Below are 26,148 nucleotides of genomic sequence, written 5' to 3' on the forward strand. Positions count from 1 at the left end.
GTTAGAGTGTCAATTTTAGATCTTTCCTGCTTTCTCTTGTGGGCATTTAGTGCTATAAATTTCCCTCTACACACTGCTTTAAATGTGTCCCAGAGATTCTGGTATGTTGTATCTTTGTTCTCATTGGTTTCAAAGAACATCTTTATTTCTGCCTTCATTTCATTATGTACCCAGTAGTCATTCAGGAGCAGGTTGTTCAGTTTCCATGTAGTTGAGCGGTTTTGATTGAGTTTCTTGGTCCTGAGTTCTAGTTTGATTGCACTGTGGTCTGAGAGACAGTTTGTTATAATTTCTGTTCTTTTACATTTGCTGAGGAGTGCTTTACTTCCAATTATGTGGTCAATTTTGGAATAAGTGCGATGTGGTGCTGAGAAGAATGTATATTCTGTTGATTTGGGGTGGAGAGTTCTATAGATGTCTATTAGGTCCGCTTGGTGCAGAGATGAGTTCAATTCCTGGATATCCTTGTTAACTTTCTGTCTCGTTGATCTGTCTAATGTTGACAGTGGAGTGTTGAAGTCTCCCATTATTATTGTATGGGAGTCTAAGTCTCTTTGTAAGTCTCTAAGGACTTGCTTTATGAATTTGGGTGCTCCTGTATTGGGTGCATATATATTTAGGATAGTTAGCTCTTCCTGTTGAATTGATCCCTTTACCATTATGTAATGGCCTTCTTTGTCTCTTTTGATCTTTGATGGTTTAAAGTCTATTTTATCAGAGACTAGGATTGCAACCCCTGCTTTTTTATGTTCTCCATTTGCTTGGTAGATCTTCCTCCATCCCTTTATTTTGAGCCTATGTATGTCTCTGCATGTGAGATGGGTCTCCTGAATATAGCAGACTGATGGGTCTTGACTCTTTATCCAGTTTGCCAGTCTGTGTCTTTTAATTGGAGCATTTAGTCCATTTACATTTAAGGTTAATATTGTTATGTGTGAACTTGATCCTGCCATTATGATATTAACTGGTTATTTTGCTCGTTAGTTGATGCAGTTTCTTCCTAGCCTCAGTGGTCTTTACATTTTGGCATGTTTTTGCAATGGCTGGTACCAGTTGTTCCTTTCCATGTTTAGGGCTTCCTTCAGGGTCTCTTGTAAGGCAGGCCTGGTGGTGACAAAATCTCTAAGCATTTGCTTATCTGTAAAGGATTTTATTTCTCCTTCACTGATGAAACTTAGTTTGGCTGGATATGAAATTCTGGGTTTAAAATTCTTTTCTTTCAGAACGTTGAATATTGGCCCCCACTCTCTTCTGGCTTGTAGAGTTTCTGCCGAGAGGTCTGCTGTTAGTCTGATGGGCTTCCCTTTGTGGGTAACCCGACCTTTCTCTCTGGCTGCCCTTAAGATTTTTTCCTTCATTTCAACTTTGGTGAATCTGGCAATTATGTGTCTTGGAGTTGCTCTTCTCGAGGAGTATCTTTGTGGCGTTCTCTGTATTTCCTGAATTTGAATGTTGGCCTGCCCTACTAGGTTGGGGAAGTTCTCCTGGATGATATCCTGAAGAGTGTTTTCCAACTTGGTTCCATTTTCCCCCTCACTTTCAGGCATCCCAATCAGACGTAGATTTGGTCTTTTTACATAATCCTATACTTCTTGCAGGCTTTGTTCATTTCTTTTTCTTCTTTTTTCTTTTGGTTTCTCTTCTCGCTTCATTTCATTCATTTGATCCTCAATCGCTGATACTCTTTCTTCCAGTTGATCGAGTCGGTTACTGAAGCTTGTGGATTTGTCACGTATTTCTTGTGTCATGGTTTTCATCTCTGTCATTTCGTTTATGACCTTCTCTGCATTAATTATTCTAGCTATCAATTCTTCCACTCTTTTTTCAAGATTTTTAGTTTCTTTGCGCTGGGTACGTAATTCCTCCTTTAGCTCTGAGAAGTTTGATGGACTGAAGCCTTCTTCTCTCATCTCGTCAAAGTCATTCTCTGACCAGCTTTGATCCGTTGCTGGCGATGAGCTGTGCTCCTTTTCAGGGGGAGATGTGCTCTTATTTTTTGAATTTCCAGCTTTTCTGCCCTGCTTCTTCCCCATCTTTGTGGTTTTATCTGCCTCTGGTCTTTGATGATGGTGACGTACTGATGGGGTTTTGGTATAGGTGTTCTTCCTATTTGATAGTTTTCCTTCTAACAGTCAGGACCCTCAGCTGTAGGTCTGTTGGAGATTGCTTGAGGTCCACTCCAGACCCTGTTTGCCTGGGTATCAGCAGCAGAGTTTGCAGAAGATAGAATATTGCTGTACAGCAAGTGTACCTGTCTGATTCTTACTTTGGAAGCTTCCTCTCAGGGGTGTACTCCACCCTGTGAGGTGTGGGGTGTCAGACTGCCCCTATTGGGGGATGTCTCCCAGTTAGGCTACTCAGGGTTCAGGGACCCACTTGAGCAGGCAGTCTGTCCCTTCTCAGATCTCAACCTCCGTGTTGGGAGAGCCACTGCTCTCTTCAAAGCTGTCAGACAGAGTCGTTTGCGTCTGCACAGGTTTCTGCTGCTTTTTTTGTTGTTGTTGTTTAGCTGTGCCCTGTCCCCAGAGGTAGAGTCTACAGAGACAGGCAGGTTTCCTTGAGCTGCTGTGAGCTCCACCCAGTTGGAGCTTCCCAGCGGCTTTGTTTACCTACTTAAGCCTCAGCAGTGGCGGGCACCCCTCCCCCAGCCTCGCTGCTGCCTTGCGGTTAGATCGCAGACTGCTGTGGTAGCAATGAGGGAGGCTCCGTGGCCATGGGACCCTCCCGGCCAGGTGTGGGTATAATCTCCTGGTGTGCCCATTTGCTTAAAGCGCAGTATTGGGGTGGGAATTACCCGATCTTCCAGGTGTTGTGTGTCTCAGTTCCCCTGGCTAGGGATTCTCTTCCCCCTTGTGCTTCCCAGGTGAGGCAATGCCTCGCCCTGCTTCAGCTCTCACTGGTTGGGCTGCGGCGGCTGACCAGCACCGATTGTCCGGCACTCCCTAGTGAGATGACCCCAGTACCTCAGTTGAAAATGCAGAAATCACCGGTCTTCTGTGTCGCTCGCGCTGGGAGTTGGAGACTGGAGCTGTTCCTATTTGGCCATCTTGCTCCGCCTCCAGGGATTATATTTTCTATTTCTGAACTTCCTTATGCATAGCTGAGTCAGAATTTTTAAAACATTCTCTCTGATAGGGTTATGTAGTATAATTCCTTATTTGATAACACTTAGCCTTGGCACTGAATCAACCTGACTTTATGGCCTCCCTCCCTCCCTCTTAATAGAGTGAGTGAGGAGTACAGTTCCAAGATCTCACTTTACTTTCTTTGCCCCAACTTCCATTGTCTGAATGCTGCATAGCTCAAACTACGACTACTGCTCTGCCACCCACTTCACCTTCTTTTTTTCTTCCCAATCCTAGATCACTCATTTATTAATCATCCCCAACAAAGTGATTCATAGACTAAATATTACAGGAAGTGTAAATTCCAAGATTTTAGAAAGTCTGTCTGCATATTCTAGCAGAAATGTTTAGCTTAGGGGAATTTGAAATTGGGTAAGGGATTACTGTTCTTGACCTTACAGGACTCCTTCTTGAGATACAGACAGTAAGTGTCTGTCTTGTCACTAAGCTTATTGGAGTGATGAGGCATCAGGATAGCACCCTGCCATGGGTCAGGGAGAAGATATTTCTTGGACTTGATGGTTTTAATGAGATGTCAACTCTTTTTGGACATGGGAACCAGAGAACATCCTAAACATTTCATTGAAGGTTATACTCAAGCTTGAGCTACAAAGAAACCCTGTAGCAGAAAGGAGAAGACTTTAATAGCATCATGAATGAACCTGACTATAAGGGATACCAGTTTGTTGTCCTGGAAGCTACGCTTGAAGCCAGATACCTCAGGGTTATTATTGTTCATTGTTTAGCCTAGTGATAGTTGTCTGGCCCTTGTGGACTGCACTTGAAGTATTTCCTCAACCATCTGCATCTGCCTCTGAGAAGTTGTCCTGGCCTTTCTCCTGCTCATGTGAGCTTGCTTAGGTTATCTCCCTTCAATCCCCAATTCATTTGGCTTTGTATTTTGGCTACTTATTGCCTTGATATTTTTAGATGTAGTCACCTGGCATGGCACTTTTTGCCTTGTTTCTAACTTAGCATCCCTTTATTATACTATCAGTTTTGGTCAGGAGTATGTGATCTGGAGGCACATGATCTTGGTTCAAGGACTGGCTCTGCTCCTTGTGACTTTAAACAGGTACCTTGATCCCTCTCAATTACTGTTTTTTTCATTCATAAAATGGTAATAGTAATAATACCTTATAACATTGTTTTGAGACATAAATGAAATAAGTATAAAAACAGTTAACAAGAGACTGGCACATTGTAAGTGTTCACTGCGACATAATTTACTGTTGTGTTCTAGTTATTGTTTTAAGTCAGTGGTTTTCAAACTTTTAAATCTCAGGATCCATTTATATTCTTCACCATTGAGAATCCTAAGGTGCGTTTGTTATGTGGGTTATATGTGTTGCTATTTACTGAATTTGAAATTAAAATTGAGAAGTTTTAAAAAATTATCAATTAAAAAATTAATTACATGTTAACATAGATAACACATTTTATGAAAAATGACTATATTTTTAAATGTAAGAAGAGCCATTCTTTTACATTTTTATAAACTCTTTAATGTCTGACTTAGGAGAGAGCTAGATTCTCTATTTGCAGTCATCTTTTGACATATATTGTTTTGTTTGGGATATATGAAGAAAATCTGGCCTTATACAGATATATAGTTGGAAAAAAGGGCAGTGTTTTAATAATCTTTTCAAATAGTTATGGATATCTGTCTTTGATGCTACACTAACACTTGACAAGTGGTAGTTTCTTAAAGGTCAATTGTAATGTAGACTTTGAAACCATATCAATGACATTTTTACTCTGGTACGTTATAATCTACTGTTCTATCTTGTATTTGACTGGATCTTTTGCCCACACATGATACTGTGTTATCATACATTCATCATTTCAAAAATATTAGTTCATTGATTTATGTAAATCTTGCGAATGTTAACACATTTCATAATGCAATATTTCTTAGAATCATCTTCTTTAATATTACCATCGATCTCATGGGAAAAGTCTTTAAATATTAACAAACTGTCAAGGTCATGGTGGTGGATACAAGTTTCCTCGAATTCTTATTTTCACTTGAAAGTTTGAATTTTTGTGACTGACAGTAAATACTGTTGGTTATTTTTGTTGGAGTCACAAGCTCACTTTGCTTATTCTTGAGAAAATACCTATTAAATAACCAAGTCTGATTAGTCATAGTTTGTGAGTCCTTCTTTCAAGTGAAATGGCTACTCTGAAAATGGAGCTAGTTCAGCTTACAACCCCAGTGACCTCAGATGTGCTTTTCTTCAAGACAACCATCATACTTGGTATATACAACAACACATGGTGCTTTATGCACACTTCGCACTTTTTTAACAGAATGACCAAAAGAAGTGTACTCAAGGATCAAGATTTAACAAAACCAATACTTTAAAACAGCTTCATCAAGGGCATTCTTAGGTTAAATGATTTTTCTTTTTACTATGAGTGTGTACTGGTGAAGTACAGTGACAGCCTAGTTGCCACTGCTTTGTTTTACCCAGCATAGCTTTTGTATCACCAGTACAAATGTCAATGTAGTGAAAAGGGCAAAATCCTTCTTAGGATTACTATTAAAATAGTTTGGGTTTTGTGGACCTCTCCTGAAAGGGTCTTAGTGACCCACAAGTGTTTACAGACCACACTGAGAATTACGGTTCTAGGCAGTAAGAACACAGCAGTGTGAACAACAGATGACAAAAAAATCCTGCCCTCATCGAGCTTACCTTCTGGTGTAGAGAGACAAACAACAATATAAAATTGATAAAATATATAGCATTTTAGATAACAATAAGTACTAAGTAGAAAAAAAAAAGAATATGAAGTGCCAGGGGGTTTTGAACTTTTTAAATGACAGGGAAGGCTTCACTAAGTCAAGAACTGAAGTAGGTGACGGAACAAACTATAGAGACGCCTGGGCCTGGGCAGGAACATTCCAGACCGAAGAAACAGCTAGGTGGAAGTGTGTCTTGTATGTCTGATGAATGGCAGAGGAATAAAGAGCCTGGAGAAGAGTGAGTGAGAGGAAGTGAAGCAGATGAACTTTGGGGCTTAGTCGGGACAGATCACTTAGGGTCTTGTAGGTCAGTGTTTCTGAAAAATTGGTGTGCACACACATCACTTGGTCTTGTGAAAATGCAGATTCTGATTTGTAGTTGGGAGTTGGATTCTGCACTTCTAAATTTCCAAGTTACAAGACGATGGCACTGTTGTGGTCCTCTTTAAATAGCAGTCTTTGTAGGCAGTTGTAAAGAGTTTGGCTTTTATTCTGAGTGACACAGGAAGTCATTGAAGAGAATGCAGCAGAAGCATGGCATGTTCTGACTTATGTTTTAACATGATCAGCTATAAATATTAATAACAGTAGCAGGCCTGTAATCCCTTATCCAAAACCCTTGGGACCAGATTTGTGCTGGAATGCAGGATTTTTCAGACTTCAGAAAGGTAGTACATTTCACATATATATAGTATATTTTATAACACTCACAACAGTGTCTGAGGCATTACTCTGTAATCACACATTAGTATTTCTGCCATGAAATAAATGAATAGTCACACTCAATGGGATAAATAAAGGCTAAATATTCTCACATTGATCAGGTGAGGTTTTTGGCACCAAATGAGTTATAAAGAGTTATTAAAATACTTTGACGTTCAGGTCAGACCAGGCTTTGCTGCCAAATGCGTTATAAAAATACTTTCACTTTTTAAGGCATTTGGATTTTATAATTGAGAAAATACGGACCTTTGTTGGTATTATACTTGTTAGTTGCTCATATCCCTACGCTGCTGGAACTTCTTTAAGACAACCAGTCCATTACACGTTCATTTTAGGCCTTGTTGTATGCAAGTGTCAGCAAGAAACATTACAGCCTTTCATGTTCTGGTTCTGCTCTCAGGAAGAAAAACAAGTACCTATCAATTTGAAACACAGGTTCTCATTTATAAAGAGTTTTTGCCCCTTGGCAACGTATTCTGTTGTGTATGCCATAAAAGCGTAGTTAATTAAAAGATGCCAAGCATTTTACTATACTTTAGGATAGTTAACGTGCTTTAGAATTATCCAACTCTCCTCATTTGTGGTTGCCACAGTATTACTTCCATGTCTGACTTTGCTTTCTTCCTTACAGCTGTGAGCTGCCTTATTGCACATTTGGCTCTATAGTTTATAATCTAAGGCAAACCTCTCTGTGTTCCTCAGAATCCACTTTTTTTTCCTTAGTGACTGAGTGGTTTTCCCAGAGGTATCCAGTTTAAAAGAAATGCATTTGGAAATGATCAAAATAAGATGAGAAATGTTGTGATCTTTTCCCATCTCATTTACCTGTGATGTGAATATTAGTAATAGGCCTTATCTCTCTTTTCCCAGTAGTTTCATTTAAGTGTTAGTTTATCTTACTTTCTGAGCAGCTGTCCTTTTGATAAAGCTTGAAAACATGGATGTAAGGAAGACTTTGAAGGGTTGCTGTTTTAATGCCTGCTGGCAAAATGACATATTGACTCTCATCATTGGAAAATCCTATGAATCCGCATTGCAGAATAATGCACATTCTAATAAACACACTACTTGAAATACTCCCAGGCTAGGGAATATGATGATCGATTCCTGTTCCTAGGGCAAGAATCCAAGTAGGTCAGTGCTACAAAACTATGTTGGAGTATAGGGAAAGCATGAGTTAGGAATAATTTGTGCCAAAGAATGAATAATAGCAAGGAGAAAAACATCGTTTGCAATTTTTTTTTAAGAAAAGGTTGAGGAGGTTGTATACTGGGTCTGCTGAAGGAGGTGAGGGTTATCTGAGACCACTGAATTATAGTTGGAAAGATAACTGACAAGGAAAATCTCCACTAAAAGTATAGTTAATTATTTTCCAGAACTTGTACTTATAAAAAGTAAAAATTCTGCAAAGAATGTTCATATGGTTACATTTTTTAGTATCTGGAACTTCAAGTGTTATCAATGGTTAAAAGTCTAAGTTGTTGAATTGGAAAAAATTGAAACATTGAAACATGAACATTGGAACATGAACATTGGAAAAAATGTTCATCAAACATATATTATTTTATTGTAGTAAAACATATATAACATATAGTATATTCTTTTAAGGATGAATTATAAAGACTTCATAAACATATTGCATTTTAATTTAATTTAATTTAATTTTTGAGACAGGATCTTACTCTGTTGCCCAGGCTAGAGTGCAATGATGTCATCTCGGCTCACTGTAGTCTCGACCCTCCTAGCTCAAGCAATCCTCCCTGCATGCCACTCCTGCTCCCTACCCCAGTAGCTGGGACTACAGATGCATGCCACTACACCTGATTAATTTTTGTATTTTTTGTAGAGACAGGGTTTTGCCACATTGCCCAGGCTGGTCTTGAACTCCTGAGCTCGAGTGATCCCCCACCTCACCTTCCCAAAGTGCTGGGATTACAGGTGTGAGTCCCCGCACCCAGCCGCATTTTAATTTTAGATGTGAGATGCAGAGAAGGAGAAGGATCTACTTTATTGTCGTTGTTGAGTTTTGCATATTCTATTTTCTGGGGTAGAGGGTTTCAGGAAATGTATTATATTATTAAGGGTAAATTTTTGAAATGTACACAGCAAAATCCAAATGGGAGCCAGTTGGGAATGTTGAGATGTCATTGAGAGGATTGACAGGAATTAAACGTCATCTTGGAGTTCCCTTTTGGAAAACCTGTACGTAAACAGGCCTGTCTGAGACTTTCTGTAATTATGCCGACATGTTGGGAGAAGCATTATCAGAAGTTCCCTTCTTCTCACCTCAGATTTGACTTGTCCAGAAGACTAATTAGTAGGTTGGAGAGTGACACTCTTTACCTTTAGATTGAGTTAAGCGACCCATTTCCTTTGTATAGCTTTTCGTTTTCAAGAGTATAGTGAAAGATTTGAGTAAGCAGAAGGACTTTGTGTAATCTGTTTGCTAGGTCTGCCAAGCTGGTTAGAGGAAACTGCTTAGGTTATTGAAGACCAAGCTCTAAATAGGAGACGTTTCCAAGTTTGCTTCACATTTCATTTAGGAGGCTTTGTTTGCCCAGGCTGTGGGTCCATGGTGAAGAATTGAGCACTGCACTTGCAAAATACTTGTTTCTGGGGGATCTTTGATGAAGTTACATGTGAGCACTGTAGTTGCACAGAAGTTTTTTTTTTTCCTCTTAGTATTAACAGTTCTGGGTCACTATTCTCTGAAGAATTAAAAATAATTGTCTTTGGTTTTAAAAATAGTTTATTTCCATCAGAGTTGAATCATGACACATCAGTTTTCAACTTGGAACAGTTTTAAATGACTTTGTTGCTTCTAAGGGTGAATTTAACTGACCTGATTTGGCCATGACTTTGCAGGGTGAATTTTAATTATCTTAGTTGTAATGCCTTCTTTCCACATTTTGAAGCATCTTCTAGGAAAGAAGTTTAGTCAGGATGTGAGATACCTAGAAACCTAGCAAGGCTCATTTTTGTTTCTCATTAATTTAGAATCGTGTATGTTATTAGGAGCCTTTTCATTTTCACTGTGAATTTTTGTTTTCCAAGAAACTTCTTTTATTAAAGAGCTTGGATGTTTTCTTTGTGACTCTTTCATATATTAACTATAGTACTTGTTTGGTATTTACTGTTTATGCCCTTGTTCTTTTAAAAATCACTTTATAGTAAAATAACAATTTAAGCTTGTCATTATTTTGGTGTGTCTAAATATTGAACAGAAACAGAACAGCAGCAGGTGGGGATTAATTATTATTGCCTTACATTTTTGGATTAAAGCAGTACAGGAAATCTCACCAGTTGGTTGAAAGGCGACTCGTCATTTGAAGGAAAGAAATGGTCTTTTTTCTTGCCAATAAATGTCATTCTGGTTATACAATTCAAAATTGTTAATTTTCAAACCAAGGGCAATCTGAAACTAATATGCTTTAAAACCTAAATCACAATTTTTGAATGTTTATAGGTCATTTGTCTAAACCTCATTTAAAATGCAATACAGGCCTTTTTGAGAATTCATTATATTGTTTAAAAGTTGTAACAGCCTTTGGCTTGACCCTAAAACAATAAACAGCTTAAATTTAACATTCTAGTCTGTTCCAGAATGAACTGTTTAACTTTAAAAGTAAAACGTTAAGCAGGTTTAAACTTCACCAGAGGAATATTATTCTAAACCAAAGAATGCATAAGATACAGATTATATAATGATACAAAAAATATATAATAAAAAGAAAGAAATAATTTTTGTTTTCAGAGGTCATTTTTAACAACTTCTATAGATGTAGTGGATGTAAATAGGATCTAATTGGAGAGAACATGAAGATGTATTCAGTCATAAAATGTTATAAATTAATCCAAAAAATCAGCACAATAAGGTATTTATAAGTAAATTTAATCCTATCAGTCAGTAAATGAATACTTCTGAGTATCTCCTAAATAACCATAATGTTATAAATTATATCAAAGATGGATTTAACTAGGGATTTTTTAAATCATTGCCTAAAGGCACAGATAAATGTCCTGAAAGTTTTGTTATTTAAAGAAAAATGAATGTCCTGACAATACTAATATTTAGAGAAAAAGCAGCACAAACGATTATGGCAACAATGAGTTTAACACTAAATCTTGCTTAAAATTTAAGTTTGAGCTTAAAAAAGCAAGAAAAATTGGAATCACTTTTCATAAACATGATAGAATATGTAAAAATATGTTTGTGTAAAGTTTTCTTGACTTACAATTCTAGCAGTTAACCAAAAATGAAAGAAAATTTAATTAAGAAACTGTTTTTCATTTCCTATAACGAATGCTTGACATTCAGTGAATTCAATTAGAACCGGCAGAACAGGTAAAATGAAGACCTCCACAGGGATTCTGAGGGGGAATTCAAAGACTTTAGAAGAATATGGTGTTTTATTATGCATAAGTTTGCCACAAAGCTATAGTTGATTTCTAAGCCTCTCAGACTGAGATTTCTCGGTAGTACATGCAGTTCAAGGACCCACCTAAAACAGTTAGAGCCTCCTGTGGAGTTTGTTAAAGAGGACTTTTCTCTGTCTGATTCAGTTTCCATGTTTTCTTCATCTTATAGATAGTTTACTTGCACTTTTTTGTTTTTAATAGTTCTCTCAGCACAAATGTAATATATTCGTTGTATACTAGAGAGGTCTTTCTCCTCCTGGTTCTGGGAGAGAATGACACCCCAAGACCATAGGGCATCCATTACATGTAGTAAGGTGACCTCTGTCCCGTGCTTCCACAAAGAGTTTGTTATCTCCCATACTTGGGAGAACTAGGAAAACAGTCACTTGAAACATTATCCAGGCTTGCTTCAGACGAGGGGAAAGGCTGATCTAGAGATGACTACTGTTACCCTTCTAGTGTGTGTCTTTCTAGTTCTTTCATCCTCTCTCTTCCCCCTATGTACACATGCACATACATATGCGCAGGAATATCTTTTCTTTCATTTATAAAAAAATGAAAAAATTAACTGACGAGGTTGTACTGTACATATGAATTAACTTAGGCTTATTTTGATCTCATCTTTTTCTTTCATTTTCATGAATTTGTTTATGTTTTTACATCAAGTCTCGAGGAGAATGTCTCACACAGAACCTAGCTTAGACATGAAGCTGTCTCTCCCCTTTCCCAGGCCTTGCTGCCACCTGCCATTTTCAGTTCATTACTTTGTGCTCTTGTGAGTCTGCTCCACGAGTTGTGCTTGTTTTCTTCTGCCTTTGGCTTTCCTGCTGCCTGGCTTGCTTTCTCCAGGTCTTGAGAAGTGAGCTGGACCTGACTATAGCATTCTTCTGTCCTCAAATAACTGAGTATTTAATTGGAAGAACATACAAAGCAGAAAAAACCTCGCAGTGCGTTATTTATAGATGCCCCCTGACAACTCAGCCCAAGTTCCCTCCAGGGCCTAAGTCACAAACTTTCTTCAGTGTATCTTTATTTCAGCCACTCTGCATTGTTTGCAGTTCCTCAAACATATACTGACCTTTCTTGTTTCTGCCCTCTTATTCATGCATTCTCCTCTGTTTAGTGTCCTTCTGCCTTTTCTCAGCCCCTTTATTTTAAAAACCATCTATCTTTTAAGGACCTTGTTAGATAATACCTCTTCTGGTATGTGTTTCTTGACACTCTGGGCAAAAGTGATTCCTTCTTTCCTTCCATTCATTCATCAATTCAGCAAATACTGTAGACCTTTTCTTGCCAGGCATTTAGACAAGACAATGGTTTGTAAAACTTCTATTGCTCTTACTTTATTACCTTGTTTGTAAATAATATCCATCATATTTTTGTTACTGCCATTGAAGGCACAAGCTGTATCTGGACCTACCTCGTAACTGACACCCTCACCCATAGAAGGTGTTTCATGTGTAATTACTGAATGAGTGACACTTTCTGATTGTTTTAACATTTCTGTATGCCAACGTAACTGATATTTTTATAAAATTATCTTTTATATTAGGTATGAAAAGTATTACTGACACTTCATAGCAATGGAGAAAACCTTTTAATAGATTTTATGGGTATATACTTAATTTAAATAGTCATATATATCATGATAAGGATATAAGTATATAATAATAATTATTATTTTTTGAGACAGAGTCTCACTCTGTTGCCCAGGCTGGAGTGCAGTGGCACAGTCTTGGCTTACTGCAACCTCTGCCTCCCTGGTTCAAGCAATTCTCCTGCCTCAGCCTCCTGAGTAGCTGGGATTACAGGCGCATCCCACCATGCCTGGCTAATTTTTGTATTTTTAGTAGAGACAGGGTTTCACCCTGTTGGCTAGGCTGGTCTTGAACTCCTGACTTCAGGTGATCTGCCCCCCTGGGCCTCCCAAAGTGCTGGGATTACAGGCATGAGCCACCGTGCCCAGCCATACCATGATAAAGATATTTTAAGCAGCTGTTCCTGAGTCATAGGTTATCTGCTTCTCATTCTCAGTCATATTCTACTGGAGTTTGACACATTCGTATGATGGGTCTGGGCGGATTTTGTAACAGAATCAAAAAGAGGTGTTGTGAGCTCTTGAGACCTTCAGCTGAAGGCAATCACAAACATTTTTGGAGTATTAGCCCTGGATAACTTTGAACAAGCTGCTGTTCTCTGCCAAAAGAACACATGATTTTCTCTCTTTTCTCTTCCTAATTTTTGTATTTCTTCTATTAGATGAAATATTTTTCTTTGTTTGTTTTTGAGACGGAGTCTCTGTCTTTTGCCCAGGCTGGAATGCAGTGGCGTGATCTTGGCTCAGTGCAACCTCTGCCTCCCAGGTTCAAGTGATTCTCCTGTCTCAGCCTCCTGAGTAGCTGGGATTATAGGCGCGCGCTACTATGCCCGGCTAATTTTCGTATTTTTAGTAGAGACGGGGTTTCACCATGTTGGTCAGTCTGGTCTCGAACTCCTGACCTTGTGATCCGTCCACCTCGGCCTCCCAAAGTGCTGGGATTGGTGAACCACCGTGCCTGGCCTTAGATGAAATGTTTACTACCTCCACTACTTAGATGACATGTTTACCGTCCCGTATCTTAGATATGCCAAGGAAATTATGGTTTAAAATATTCATTCTCAAAGCATGGTCCAGGGACTCCTGAGGGAGTTTTTACAAAGTCAAGACTATTTTTGAAATAATACTGAGACATTATTTTCATCACTCTCATTCTGTTGCAAGTATCTAATTGAATCTTCTAGAAGCTACGTGGCATGTGGTATAACAACAGATGTAGATATGAGAATCCAGCTGACTTATATTAAGCTAGATATTAAAGAGATTTGCAGAATGTAAAACCATTTTTTGTTCTGAAAAATAGTTATTTTTCATAAAAATGTTAAGATGTAATAGGCTAATTATTTTTAAATGAATTAACAAAAAATACGATTCAAGTTTCTGCCTGCCTGCCTCCCTTCCTTCCTCCCTTCCTTCCCTCCCTCCCTCCTCCCTCCCTCCCTCCCTTCCCTCCCTCCCTCACTTCTTCCCTCCCTCCCTTCCCTCCCTCCCTTCCCTTCCTCTCTTCCTTCCTTCCCTCCGTCACTGTCACCCAGACTAGTGTGCAGTGGCACAAACACAGCTCACTGCAGCCTCCAGTGCCTGGGTTCAAGTGATCCTTCCACCCCAGTTTCCCATGTAGCTGGGACTACAGTCATGCACCACCTAATTTTTTTTTTCTTTTTGTCTTTTCTGTAGAGACAAGGTCTCACTTGTTGCCCAGGCTGGTCTCGAACTCCTGTACTCAAGTGATCCTCCTGCCTCAGCCTCCCAAAATGCTGACATTACAGGCATGAGCCACTGTGCCCAGCTGTGTTTTTGTTTTTATTTTTTTTTTTTTGAGACAAAGTCACGCTCTGTCACTTGGGCTGGAGTGCAGTGGCACGATCTCAGCTCACTGCAACCTTTGCCTCCTGGGTTCAAGTGATTCTCCTACCTCAGCCTCCCGAGTAGCTGGGACTACAGGCGCGCACCACCACACCAGGCTGATTTTTCTATTTTTAGTAGAGACGGGGTTTCGCCTTATTGGCCAGGTTGGTCTCGAACCCCTGACCTTGTGATCCACCTTGGCCTCCCAAAGTGCTAGGATTACAGGCATGAGCCACCTCGCCCGGCCCCAGCTGTATTTTAATTTCCAATGTGGCTAATATCAATAAATATTAAAAACTCTTTAGAATCCAGATTTCTGAGACCCAAAAGATTGACAGCCACTGGTTTATAAGTTTTAAAATATTTAAGATAACAGAGAACAGACTTTCTAATAGATTAAAAGGTAAAGTCCTTTTCATGTAGTCCAGGTATCTTCAGACTGGAATACTTAATCATACTTAATCATAATTGATTAAGCCGGTTTTCAGTTGTTGGACGTTTAGGTTGAGTACAGTATTTTAGTCTTTAAAAGTAATATTGTGGTGATATTCTTCTGTATTAATATTTTTCTAACATCCTTAATTAATTGTTTACAATGAATTTCTAAAAATGGAACTGCTGGGTCAAAAGGTATGCAGAAGGAACTGGCATGACGTGTTACATAAATTCAGGGGCCAAATGTACTCTCTTATTTTTTTCTATTAATCAGCAGGAAATTTAGTATCTTCTTTTTTAGACAGTCTCCACCTCCAAGTTTGGGCCCCAGGAGGCTTTCCCAGTCTAAGAGTTACCTCATCTGCCTCCAAATGCCAGAAGGAGAACTGACTACACTATTGCTCTTCCTTTCCATCATCATTTTCTGTCAGCATTTAAGACCAGCCCCACACTGTTGAATAATAGTTGCTTGAACTGCCACTAGGATCCCGTTTCTAGTCAGACCATGGCCCAGGTCACAGCCGTCACCCCAGTTGAAGGTCAAGATTGCAGTTTTTTAAACGTTCATTTTCTTTTACTGAAGGATTTAGTGTACCAGGGAGGCTGAGGTCAGAGACACTTCCAGCATCCACCTTAGGCTGTGCCAGAATCTGTCCTCCCTGATAAACACAGAAGCTTTTTGTGTGACCTTAGATCATCAGTTTCAGTTATTCCTTCTTCAAGGCCATTTTATTTCAGGAATGTCTCTACCTCTTCTTGCCAGTGGGACTTGGCTTGAGCTAGGAGTGTCTTCTGTGACAGAGCTCTTTAATTTTGAATCTCAGGAATCAAAGATTGGGGTAATGTTTCTTCCCTTCCAGGAAGATTTAGGGTCCTGGAAAACTGGTCTTCTTGCCTTTAGCAACTAATTCTGCATATCAAGAGATAGAGGCACTTTTTCCTAAGCCATTCAACTTTCCCCTCCCAGTGTCCCCTCCTCCTCTGAGTCCTAAGGACAGTGGCACCTACCCACTGGTCAACTAAAGGAATATTCAAGCCACTTTTCTCTCAGCAAAAGGATCCACACCAGTGATCTAAGGTCTCTACACATAAACATAAGAAAGGCTGAAATAATTTTTAAGTGTTCTCCTTCAAAGAACGTTTCATCTAATCTCTGCCGTAACAGATACCTGTTACACAGTTAAGCTTATGGTATATATAGCTAATTGCTCTCCAAAGAGACTATGCCAGTTTACACTTCCACCAGCAAAAAATAGGAAAATATATTTAAAACCTAAACTAAACAGTGCTCTTAAATGTCATTAATTAGAATTGTTTTAATATTAAAAGAAACTCAAACTTTTCCGCTAATATTTCTTTTTTTTTTTTTTTTTTAACAAATACTAAATTTGTTTGGCCATGATTGTGATCTGTAGCATCTTGAATACTGTCTTTTATAACAGAGCAGGTGTACATGGAAGACCAAAATAGTAAGAAGGGCTGAAATCATTAACAGTGGCTTGAGGCTAATATGGTAATATTGTGTTTTCAGAATCACTTTTGGTGAAGGCAGGAGAGGGTACTTATTTACTGAAGGGTCTCCTAAGTACAAGGTGCTTTATAGATGATACCTAATTTAATTCTCAACAACAAACCTATGTTGTTACTATTCTCATTTTAGATGATATTGTTATTCCATTTTATAAATAAATAGATTAAGATGCAGAGAGGTAGTAAATTTTCTAAAGTCACAGAGCAAGTAAAGGTTGATGTTCCCTAAGAAAGCCCCACCTAGCACTAAGTACACAGTTCTCAGAGTAAGGACTGTGAGAATTAGCCTTTCTCTCTCACCTTCTCCAAAGTCAGAATGATCTCCGGGAGGCCTTCACCGCTCATAGGTGCAGCTTTGCACAAGGTCTGTGAGGCGTTAGGGCCAACTACAAAGTCTCCAAGACTTCCCTCACTTTTGACACCAACTGCAAATTGGGTGGGGGGAGTTCCCCAACCACCTTTTATGGACTAAAATTCACTAGAAGGACTCAGCGGAACTCACTAAACATTACTTACAGTCATGGTTATTGCCGGGAAAGGATATATATTAAAATCAGCCAGGGGAAGATGCGCATAGGACAGGGTCCAGGAGAAATGCAAAATGCAGAGCTTCCATTGCCCTCTCTCTTTGGAGTCAGGACACATGTCCTCCCTCCCTCCCTTCCTTCTCTCCTCCTGTCCTTCCTTCCTTACTTCCTCCCTTCCTTCCCTTTCGTTCCTTCCTTGGTGCCCAGGCTGGTCTTAAACTCCTGGGCTCAAGCAGTCCTCCTGCCTCAGCCTCCAGAGTAGCTGGGATTACAGTTATGTCCCTGGCTCCTTCTTGATTTATGTGTGATGATCCACGTGGGATATTTCCTACCAGAGAAGCTCTCCTGGCCTCGGTGTTCAGAACTTTCACTGGGGCTTTATTGCATAAGCATGGTTGATTGTCCATGTGGTTCCTTAACTGATACCAGTGACCCAAAGCCCCAAGTTACTCTCTGGCTAGCCCCAGGCAAACAAAAATTATCTCCAGGAGTTGAAGGCAAAGTCTAGACCTCTTCTGAGACAAGATTAAATTATTTACTACGTAGGGTCCCAGTCTGGTTGAGTGTCTCCTCCCTTCCTGGTCCCCCATAGTGGATCAGGAGGTGCCTGGTCACTACCTCTTATGGTTTGGAGCCCCACAAGGAAGTGGAGACACACATAGAGTATGGGTGTCCTGTTATAAACTGGAAACTCACTACACGTCATAATCCTTAGGATTGAATAATAACAGCAAAATATCAAGGAAATAATAACATGACTTGAATACTTACCGACAAATTTTTTCTGGTATTAAAACTACAATTGAATTAATTATGGTTTACTTATTAAGACAAACTTCAATATAATTAACCCCCAACACACACACATGCACACACCCTCTAGCACAGGAAAGATGTATGTTATCTATCATTGCATTAAGGTTGTGTTTCATTCTAACTTTTTATCATCACTGGGCAAGTTCACCTGAGCAAGCTGTTTTCCTAAATAATTGCTTATTATTTATTTATTATTCATGGATTCCGTAGTTGCAAGTTTGCCCCCTTTCTAACATTTATTTGTAACCCTAAAATAAATCATTGTGGTATTTTTGTGGTCACTTGCAAATAATCACAGAGCAGTAAAAAATTTGAGTCATATGACCTGCCTGTTCCCGGCTGTGGCCAAGGAAGGCAGTGCTCCACCTTGTTTCAGCTCTCATGCTGTAAACAAGTCCTCTTTTCATGGTCTTTTCAGGGGCACACCTTTTTGCCATTTTTGTGGGGTTTCTGTTGTTGTTGTTAGTGATTTTGCCATTTAAAATGGTCCCCAAGCCTCGTGCTGAAGTGCTGTCTAGACAGTGTTCCTAAGAGTTAGAAGGCTGTGATACATCTTTTGAAGAATATGCATATGTTAGATAAGCTTCATACAGGCATGGTTACAGTACTGTTGATGTGAGTTCAGTGTTAATGAGTCAACGGTATATACTAAATAAGTTATCTTTAAAGAGATACACATACAACACAAGTTTATGTATTTAATGGTTAATAAAAATGTTGTGACCAGAGGCACACAGGAACCTAACCCTGTGTTGCCCCTAGGAGCAGTGGTTCAATATATGCTGCTAAATTCAGTGTTTGAGGTAACTTCATGGTATATAATTACTGTGAATAATGAGAAATGACTGTATTTGTTGCATTATTTCTTTCATTATTCATTTTATTCATTTATTCATGTAATCTGTTATTCTTTTTTTTTTTTTTTTTGAGATGGAGTCTTGCTCTGTCACCCAGGCTGGAGAGCAGTGGTGTGATCTCGGTTCACTGCAGCCTCTGCCCGCTGGGTTCAAGCAGTTCTCCCTGCCTCAGCCTCCTGAGTAGCTGGGGTACAGGTACCCACCACCTAATGTTTGTAATGTTTGTATTTTTAGTAGAGATGGGGTTTCATCATGTTGGCCAGACTGGTCTCGAGCTCCTTACCTCAGGTGACCAGCCCGCCTTGGCCTCACAAAGTTCTGGGATTACAGGTGTGAGCCACCGTACCTAGCCTATTACTCATTCTTCAAGCATATATATTTGTGTGTATGTTCTGTTTTTTCATTTTATCATTTATTCCTTCTCTGATGCTCTTTCTTTCTTTATGTAGATTTGAGTTTCTGACTTACATCCTTTCCCCCCTCTTTTTGAAGAATTTCTTCTAACATTTATTTTTTGTCAGGTTTGTTGTGATGAGTTCTCTCATTTGTTGTTTGTCTGAGAAAGTCTTTATCTTTCCTTCTCATTTGAAGGATAATTCTAGTGGATATAAAATTTGGAGTTGTTATTTTTTTCTTTCTTCAACATTTTGGATATTTTACTCCTCTCTCTTAATGCTTTTATGGTTTCTAATGAGAAGTCTGCTTGTAATTCTTACCATTATTCTTCAATGGAAAAGTTATTTTTCTTCTTGCTTCTTTCAAGATTTCCTCTTTGTCTTTAAGTTTTCCGCAATTTTTAAAAAAATTTTTCAGGTTTTATATATGGGGGTTCATGTGCAGATTTGTTACATGAGAATATTGCATGATGCTGAGGTTTGGAGTACAGGTCCTGTCACCCCGGCAGTGAGCATAGTGCTTAATAGGTAGTTTAACTCACCCCTCTCCTCACCTTCTGGTAGTCCATAGTAGACATTGTGTCATATTTATATCCTTATGTGCTCAATACTTAGCTCCACTTATAAGTGAGAAGATACGGTATTTGGTTTTCTGTTCCTGTGTTAGTTTGTTTAGGATAATGGCCTCCAGCTGCCTCCATATTTTTGCAAAGGACATAATTTCATTCTTTTTTTTATAGCTGTTTAGTATTCCATGGTGTGTACATACCACATTTTCTTTATTTTATTTTTCATTTGTTTTTCAATTTATTTATCTCAATAGGTTTTTGGGTGGTGTTTGGTTACATGAATAAGTTCTTTAGTGGTGATTTCTGAGAATTTGGTGTACCTATCACCTGAGCAGTGTACACCATAACCAATGTGTAGTCTTTTATTCCTCTCCCCGCCCATCGTTTCCTCTCACTCCCCAAAGTCCATTGTATCATTCTTATGCCTTTGCATCCTCATAGCTTAACTCCCTTCTATAAGTGAGAACATAACGATGTTTGGTTTTCCATTCCTGAGTTACTTCACTTAGAATAATGGTCTCCAATTCCATCCAGGTTGCTGCAAATGCCATTATTTCATTCTTTTTTATGGCTGAGTAGTATTCCATGGTGTGTATATATATGTCTGTCTCTCTATATGTAGATAGATGTATATACCACATTTTCTTTATCCACTTGTTGATTGATGGGCATTTGGGCTGGTTCCGTATCTTTGCAATTGCGAATTGTGCTGCTATAAACATGTGTGTGCAAGTGTCTTTTTCATATAATGACTTCTTTTCTTCTGGGTAGATACCCGGGAGTGGAATTACTGGATCAAATGGTAGATCTACTTTTAGTTCTTTAAGGAATCTCCACATGGTTTTCCATAGTGGTTGTACTAGCTTACATTCCCACCAACAGTGTAAAAGTGTTCCCTTTCACCACATCCACACCATCTATTATTTTTTGATTTTTTGATTATGGCCATTCTTGTAGGAGTGAGGTGATACCATATTGTGGTTTTGATTTGCATTTCCCTGGTAATTAGTGATGTTGAGCATTTTTTCACGTTGTTTGCATATCATCTTTTAAAAATTGTTTATTCGTGTCCTTAGCCCACTTTTTGATAGGATTGCTTGTTTTGTTCTTGCTGATTTGTTTGAGTTTCTTGTAGATTCTGGATATTAGTCCTTTGCTGGATGTATAGATTGTGAAGATTTCTCCTATTCTGTGGGTTGTCTGTTTGCTCTGCTGATTATTTCTTTTGCTATGAAGAAACTTTTTCATTTAATTAAATTCCATCTCTTTATCTTTGCTTTTGTTCTGTTTGCTTGTGGGTTCTTGGTCATGAAGTCTTTGCCTAAGCCAATATCTAGAAGGGGTTTTCCAATGTTATCTTCTAGAATTTTTATGGTTTCAGGTCTTAGATTTAAGTATTTGATCCATCTTGAGTTGGTTTTTGTATAGAGTGAGAAATGAGGATCCAGTTTCGTTCTTCTATGTGTGGCTTGCCAATTATCCCAGCACCATTTTTGAATAGGGTATCCTTTCCCTACTTAATGTTTTTGTTTGCTTTGTTGAAGATCAGTGGGCTGTAAGGATTTGGCTTTATTTCTGGATTCTCTATTCTGTTTCAGTGGTCTATATTCCTATTTTGATACCAGTACTATGCTGGCTGTGGCCTTATAGTATAGTTTGAAGCTGGGTAATGTAATGCCTCCACATTTGTTCTTTTTGCATAGTCTTGCTATGGCTGTGCAGGCTCTCTTTTGGTTCCATATGATTTTTAGGACTGTGTTTCCTAGTTCTGTGAAGAATGATGGTGATATTTTGATGGGAGTTGCATTGAATTTGTAGATTACTTTTGGTAGTATGATCATTTTCACAATATTGATGCTACCCATCCATGAGCATGGGATGTGTTTCCATTTGTTTGTGTCATCTATGATTTCTTTCAGTAGTGTTTTGCAGTTTTCCTTGCAGAGGTCTTTCACCTTCTTGGTTATGTGTATTCCTAAGTTTTGTTTTTGTTTTTGTTTTGTTTGGTTGGTTGTTTTTTGCAGCTTTTGTATAAGAGATCGAGTTCTTGACCTGATTCTCAGCTTGGTCACAGTTGGTGTATAGCAGAGCTACTGATTCGTGTACGTTAACTTTGGAAACTTTGCTGAATTCATTTACCAGTTCTAAGAGCTTTTTGGATGAGTATTTAGGGTTTTCTAGGTGTGCGATCATGTCATCAGCAAACAGCGACAGGTTGACTTCCTCCTTACCAATTTGGATGCTCATTATTTCTTTCTCTTGAAGCAGACATATTTGAACACTCCTATGGGGTCCCAAGCAATTTCCACATGATTTAAAATTTCCATGTTATGTTATTATGCCCACTATTAGTAGTCTTTCTATAACCCTTTTTCTCAAAGTATTTGTGTGATTTTTGATAACACATTATAAACCAAGTGTGATATTGCAGTTTGAAGGTTCCAGATTGGAGGCTGAATGTCTTATGTCTATGACCATTTTACCTTAGCTACTTGTTTAGTTTTCTCAATAAACTTTCCAGGGACTTTTTTGCTTCCTTGAAGATGAAGATTTTAGGATCAGATTGCTTAATGGGTTCATGTTGGTTTCCAGCAGAGCCAGGTCATGTGGCTGGCCATATCTTTATACCAAAAAATGTTTCTGCAGTCTTGGCTATATAGTCTTTCAGGCAGAGCTTTTGGCTGGCAAAATTAGCCCCCAGCTATACTTTACTGATGAGAAGCCAGACCACACTGGCTCCTTCTCCTCTCTCTGATTACTTCGCGTCCCTCATGTGTTTGTATTTTCATCTCTTTCCACTTCCTATTTATACTGTCTCCTACATCTGCACTCAGGCAACGTGAGGGGAAATGGACTTGAAGAGCAGATGTTCACCTCATGTTCGTTGTCGTTCCCTAGATACACTCTCTTCCATTGAAGTGTTTCTCATTTCCTGGTTTTGATTGTCCAGGATGTGTGAGGACTGAGATCTGAATCTTGCTGTTCTCTCTTCATGTTAGTAAAACCATGTACATTGGAATCCCCTAAATATAATGGGGGAAAATAATAGAAATACTTAACTTTTGGGGTAATTAAAATTATTAATCTGGTAAATTTGACTGAAGAAGAAAAGTTCAATAATTTTAGGGATCTTTCAGTAAAATAATCATTAAGCCCAAAGAAACAAAGCCTTTGTTGATTTCTTACTTCAGTGATAGTAAGAAATGAGTACCAGCAGTAAAAGTTAACCTTGATGTTTTATGTAATAAGCAGTTGAATAAATACAATAACTTTCTTTAAACATCTTTGTAAAATTTCTCCAACTAAGTAAGGACCAAGGCTAAAAAAAACCCTTGAATGCCCCTTCATGCCTAGCACAATACCTCGAACAAATAGATCTCAAATATATATTAAATGAGTTAATTATTAAAATGTCTCATTTAAAATGTAAGTATTCGGTAATGTTAATTTGATGTTTTTTCTTTCAGATACAGATGAATATAGACCTCCTGTTTGGAAATCTTACTGTAAGTCTACAAATAAATTTAATTTTGTGGGTTATAGTGCTTTATAAGTAATATAAAAATATGGGATTATTAGATAGAAATTCCATTTTGTATCCATTGTTGAAAAATTAATTTACGACAAGGTTTGGGAATAGCATAGAAGTAATTGTGGTTAAGTAAGTGTTTCCACAAAGTCTGTTCAGTATATGGTTTTCTGTCTGGAATGCATTTCATCCCTCTGAGCTTGCATGAATTTCATGTAGTGAAACTTGAGACCACTTGTTAAGAGTGGCTAATAAAGCTAATACAAGGAGACACTGAGAATTCAAACAGTCTAATTATTTTCAGGTCCTGTTTCTTTATGTGAAGAAAGGAATATTTAAATGACAATAATTCAGGAGGCTATGTTGACAGAAAGAATAAGTGAAAAGAGGCAAAAAAACAAAAACACAAAAAAACAAAAGGTGATCTAACTTTTAAATAATTACTTTACCAAAATATAAGGGAGATACTTGATTCCATGCTGCTTTTTAAACTGCGTTAGGATAAATATTTCTTTTTAAACGTCTAGGGTTTTAGTTATTTGTTTTCCTTTCCTTGTTTTCTAGAGAATATTGTTTCATCAAGTAAAGGATATTTCAGATTTTAAGAGTTGAAATAGGGCTAATATAATCAAAATAGTTTTTAAAAATTTATGAATGCATTATTATGGAAAAGCACTATAAGTTCTTGTTTATTTCTGTAGTTGAATTAGCAACCTAAGAAACCTGTACTTTAATTATAGATTAACATCTTTGTAAATGTTGAGGTTTATTATAAATTTGATGTTTGTAGGTTGCTGAAATTTGCCGACTGAAGGAACAGCGATTCAGATTCTCATTGGTCTTATGTTCTCAGAACAGATAATTTTGTTTTTAATAGGTTGCCACTTTGGGCTAATTATAAGTAAAACATGAACAATCTCTAAAAATATTGCCATAGATGCTTTGCCCCAATGCTGCTGGTGCCTTTTTCTTTTTCCCTTGGGAGTATAGTTATACGAATGTGTAAAAATGACTAATGTTCTTTACCTCCTAAAGATTTTGTCTCGTAATCTCATTGGCTGGAAGCCTATTTAAAATTCTTCTCTGGCCGGGCACTGTGGCTCATGCCTGTAATCCCAGCACTTTGGGAGGCTGAGGCAGGTGGATTGCCTGAGGTCAGGAGTTTGAGACCAGCCTGGCCAACATGGTGAAACCCATCTCTACTAAAAATACAAAAATTAGCTGGCTGTGGTGGCACACACCTATAGTCCCAACTACTTGGGAGGCTGAGGCAGGAGAATTGCTTGAACCAGGGAGGCAGAGGTTGCAGTGAGCCAAGATCATGCCATTGCACTCCAGCCTGGGCTACAGAGCGAGACTCCATCTCAAAACAACAACAACAAAACAAAAACAAAAACAAAAAAAAAAACTTCTCTGCATTTTCTGGTTTTCAGTTTATCTTTATTTTCTGACTCTGACTTGCACCCTGCACATTTTTAATGTAAGAACATTTATGAAGCCTCAGACTATTATTGAGTTTGTGGTAATCTTTTCCTCCATGAAAAATATCAATTACTAAATGTAGTATATGCAATTGGTATTTTTTGTAGCTTCACATATCTTGCATGTCTTGCAGTAGCTATCATTTGTTTTAAAAAATGGCATTTATGTAATCCCAGCACTTTGGGAGGCTGAGGCGAGTAGATCACCTGAGGTCAGGAGTTCGTGACCAGCCTAACATGGTGAAACCTGTCTCTACTAAATACCAAAAGATTAGCTGAGTGTGGTGGCGCATGCCTGTAATCCGAGCTACTTGGGAGGCTGAGACAGGAGAATCCCTTGTACTTGAGAGGCAGAGATTGCAGCAAGCCAAGATCGCACCATTGCACTCCAGCCTGAGCAACAAGAGCGAAGAGCAAAACTCCGTCTCAAAAAAAAAAAAAAAAAAGACATTTAAAAAAAAAAAGAGATAGGCTATTACTTTGTCGCCCAGACCGTCGTTCAGTGGTGCAATCTTGGCATGCTACAGCCTTGACCCCCTGGGCTCAAGTGATCCTACCACTTCAACCTCCTGAGTAGCTGTGACCACAGGTTGATTTTTAAAAATTTTATTTTGTAGACTACAAGTTCTCACTGTGTTGCCCAGGAAGGTCTCCAGCTCCTGACCTCAAGTGATCCGGCCTCCTTGGCCTCCCATGTGTTGGGATTATAGGTGTGAGCCACTGTGCCCAGCTGAATCTTTCTTTAATAAGACTATAATTCTGTTACTGAGTTTTATCATTTCTCTTAATGACTTCAGTGTCTGAACTCCCCATAATCATTTTAATAGTAGAAATGTGTAGGAAATTATTAAAATAAATATTTTATCTTTTGACTGTCAAAGGAAAAAAAACTTCTGATTCAAGGAAATTTTATAATTAAACTATATTAAAAGCAAGTGGAAAAATCCTTTTTAGAAATTTTCTTATAAGATTATGATATTAATCTTCCAAGATTTGAGTATGTACAAATTTTAACAAATGAGGAAACATAAAAATTGCAGCCAGGCATGGTGACTCAGGCCTGTAATCCTAGTAGTCTGGGGAGACTGAGGTGGGAGGATTTCTTGAGCCCAGGAGTTTGAGGCCAGCCTAGCCAATATAGGGGGATCCCATCTCTACCAAAAAATAAGAAATAAAACCATTAGCTGGGCATGGTGTTGCCCTCCTGTGGTCCCAGCTGCTTGGGAGGTGGAGGTGGGAGGAACTGCTTCCAGGGTGGAGGTGGGAGGATTACTTGGGCCCAAGGGGTGTGGAGGCTGCAGTGAGTTGTGATCAGGACTCTGAACTCCAGACCCTGTCTCATTCATTTATTCATTCATATTAAATAAATAAATGCATTCTAATGATGACTTTTTATAATCCTATAGATGGTTACTGTGTTTGTCAAATTCCGATCTTAGAAAAAAATGTGATTAAGTTGAACTTTTTGTTTATATTATCTTTACCACTCAGTTTTACAGTTTTTACAACCGGCTCTAAATAATCTTCAGTAAGATGTTTATTAATTGT

General features: G+C 38.4%; 1 protein-coding gene across 2 annotated transcripts in view; it reads left to right on the forward strand.

The window, feature by feature from the left end:
- CHN1 (chimerin 1) overlaps positions 1-26,148 on the forward strand; it is a 214,213-nt gene that overhangs the window by 35,850 nt on the left and 152,215 nt on the right. For both annotated transcript variants that reach the window (XM_030916099.1, XM_030916100.1), the window contains exon 3: positions 23,058-23,096. In XM_030916099.1, coding sequence (XP_030771959.1) covers positions 23,058-23,096 — 39 coding nt within the window. The remainder of the gene's footprint in view (positions 1-23,057; positions 23,097-26,148) is intronic.

Source organism: Rhinopithecus roxellana, chromosome 14 (genome assembly GCF_007565055.1).
Source record: "Rhinopithecus roxellana isolate Shanxi Qingling chromosome 14, ASM756505v1, whole genome shotgun sequence".
In the NCBI taxonomy this organism is placed as follows: domain Eukaryota; kingdom Metazoa; phylum Chordata; class Mammalia; order Primates; family Cercopithecidae; genus Rhinopithecus; species Rhinopithecus roxellana.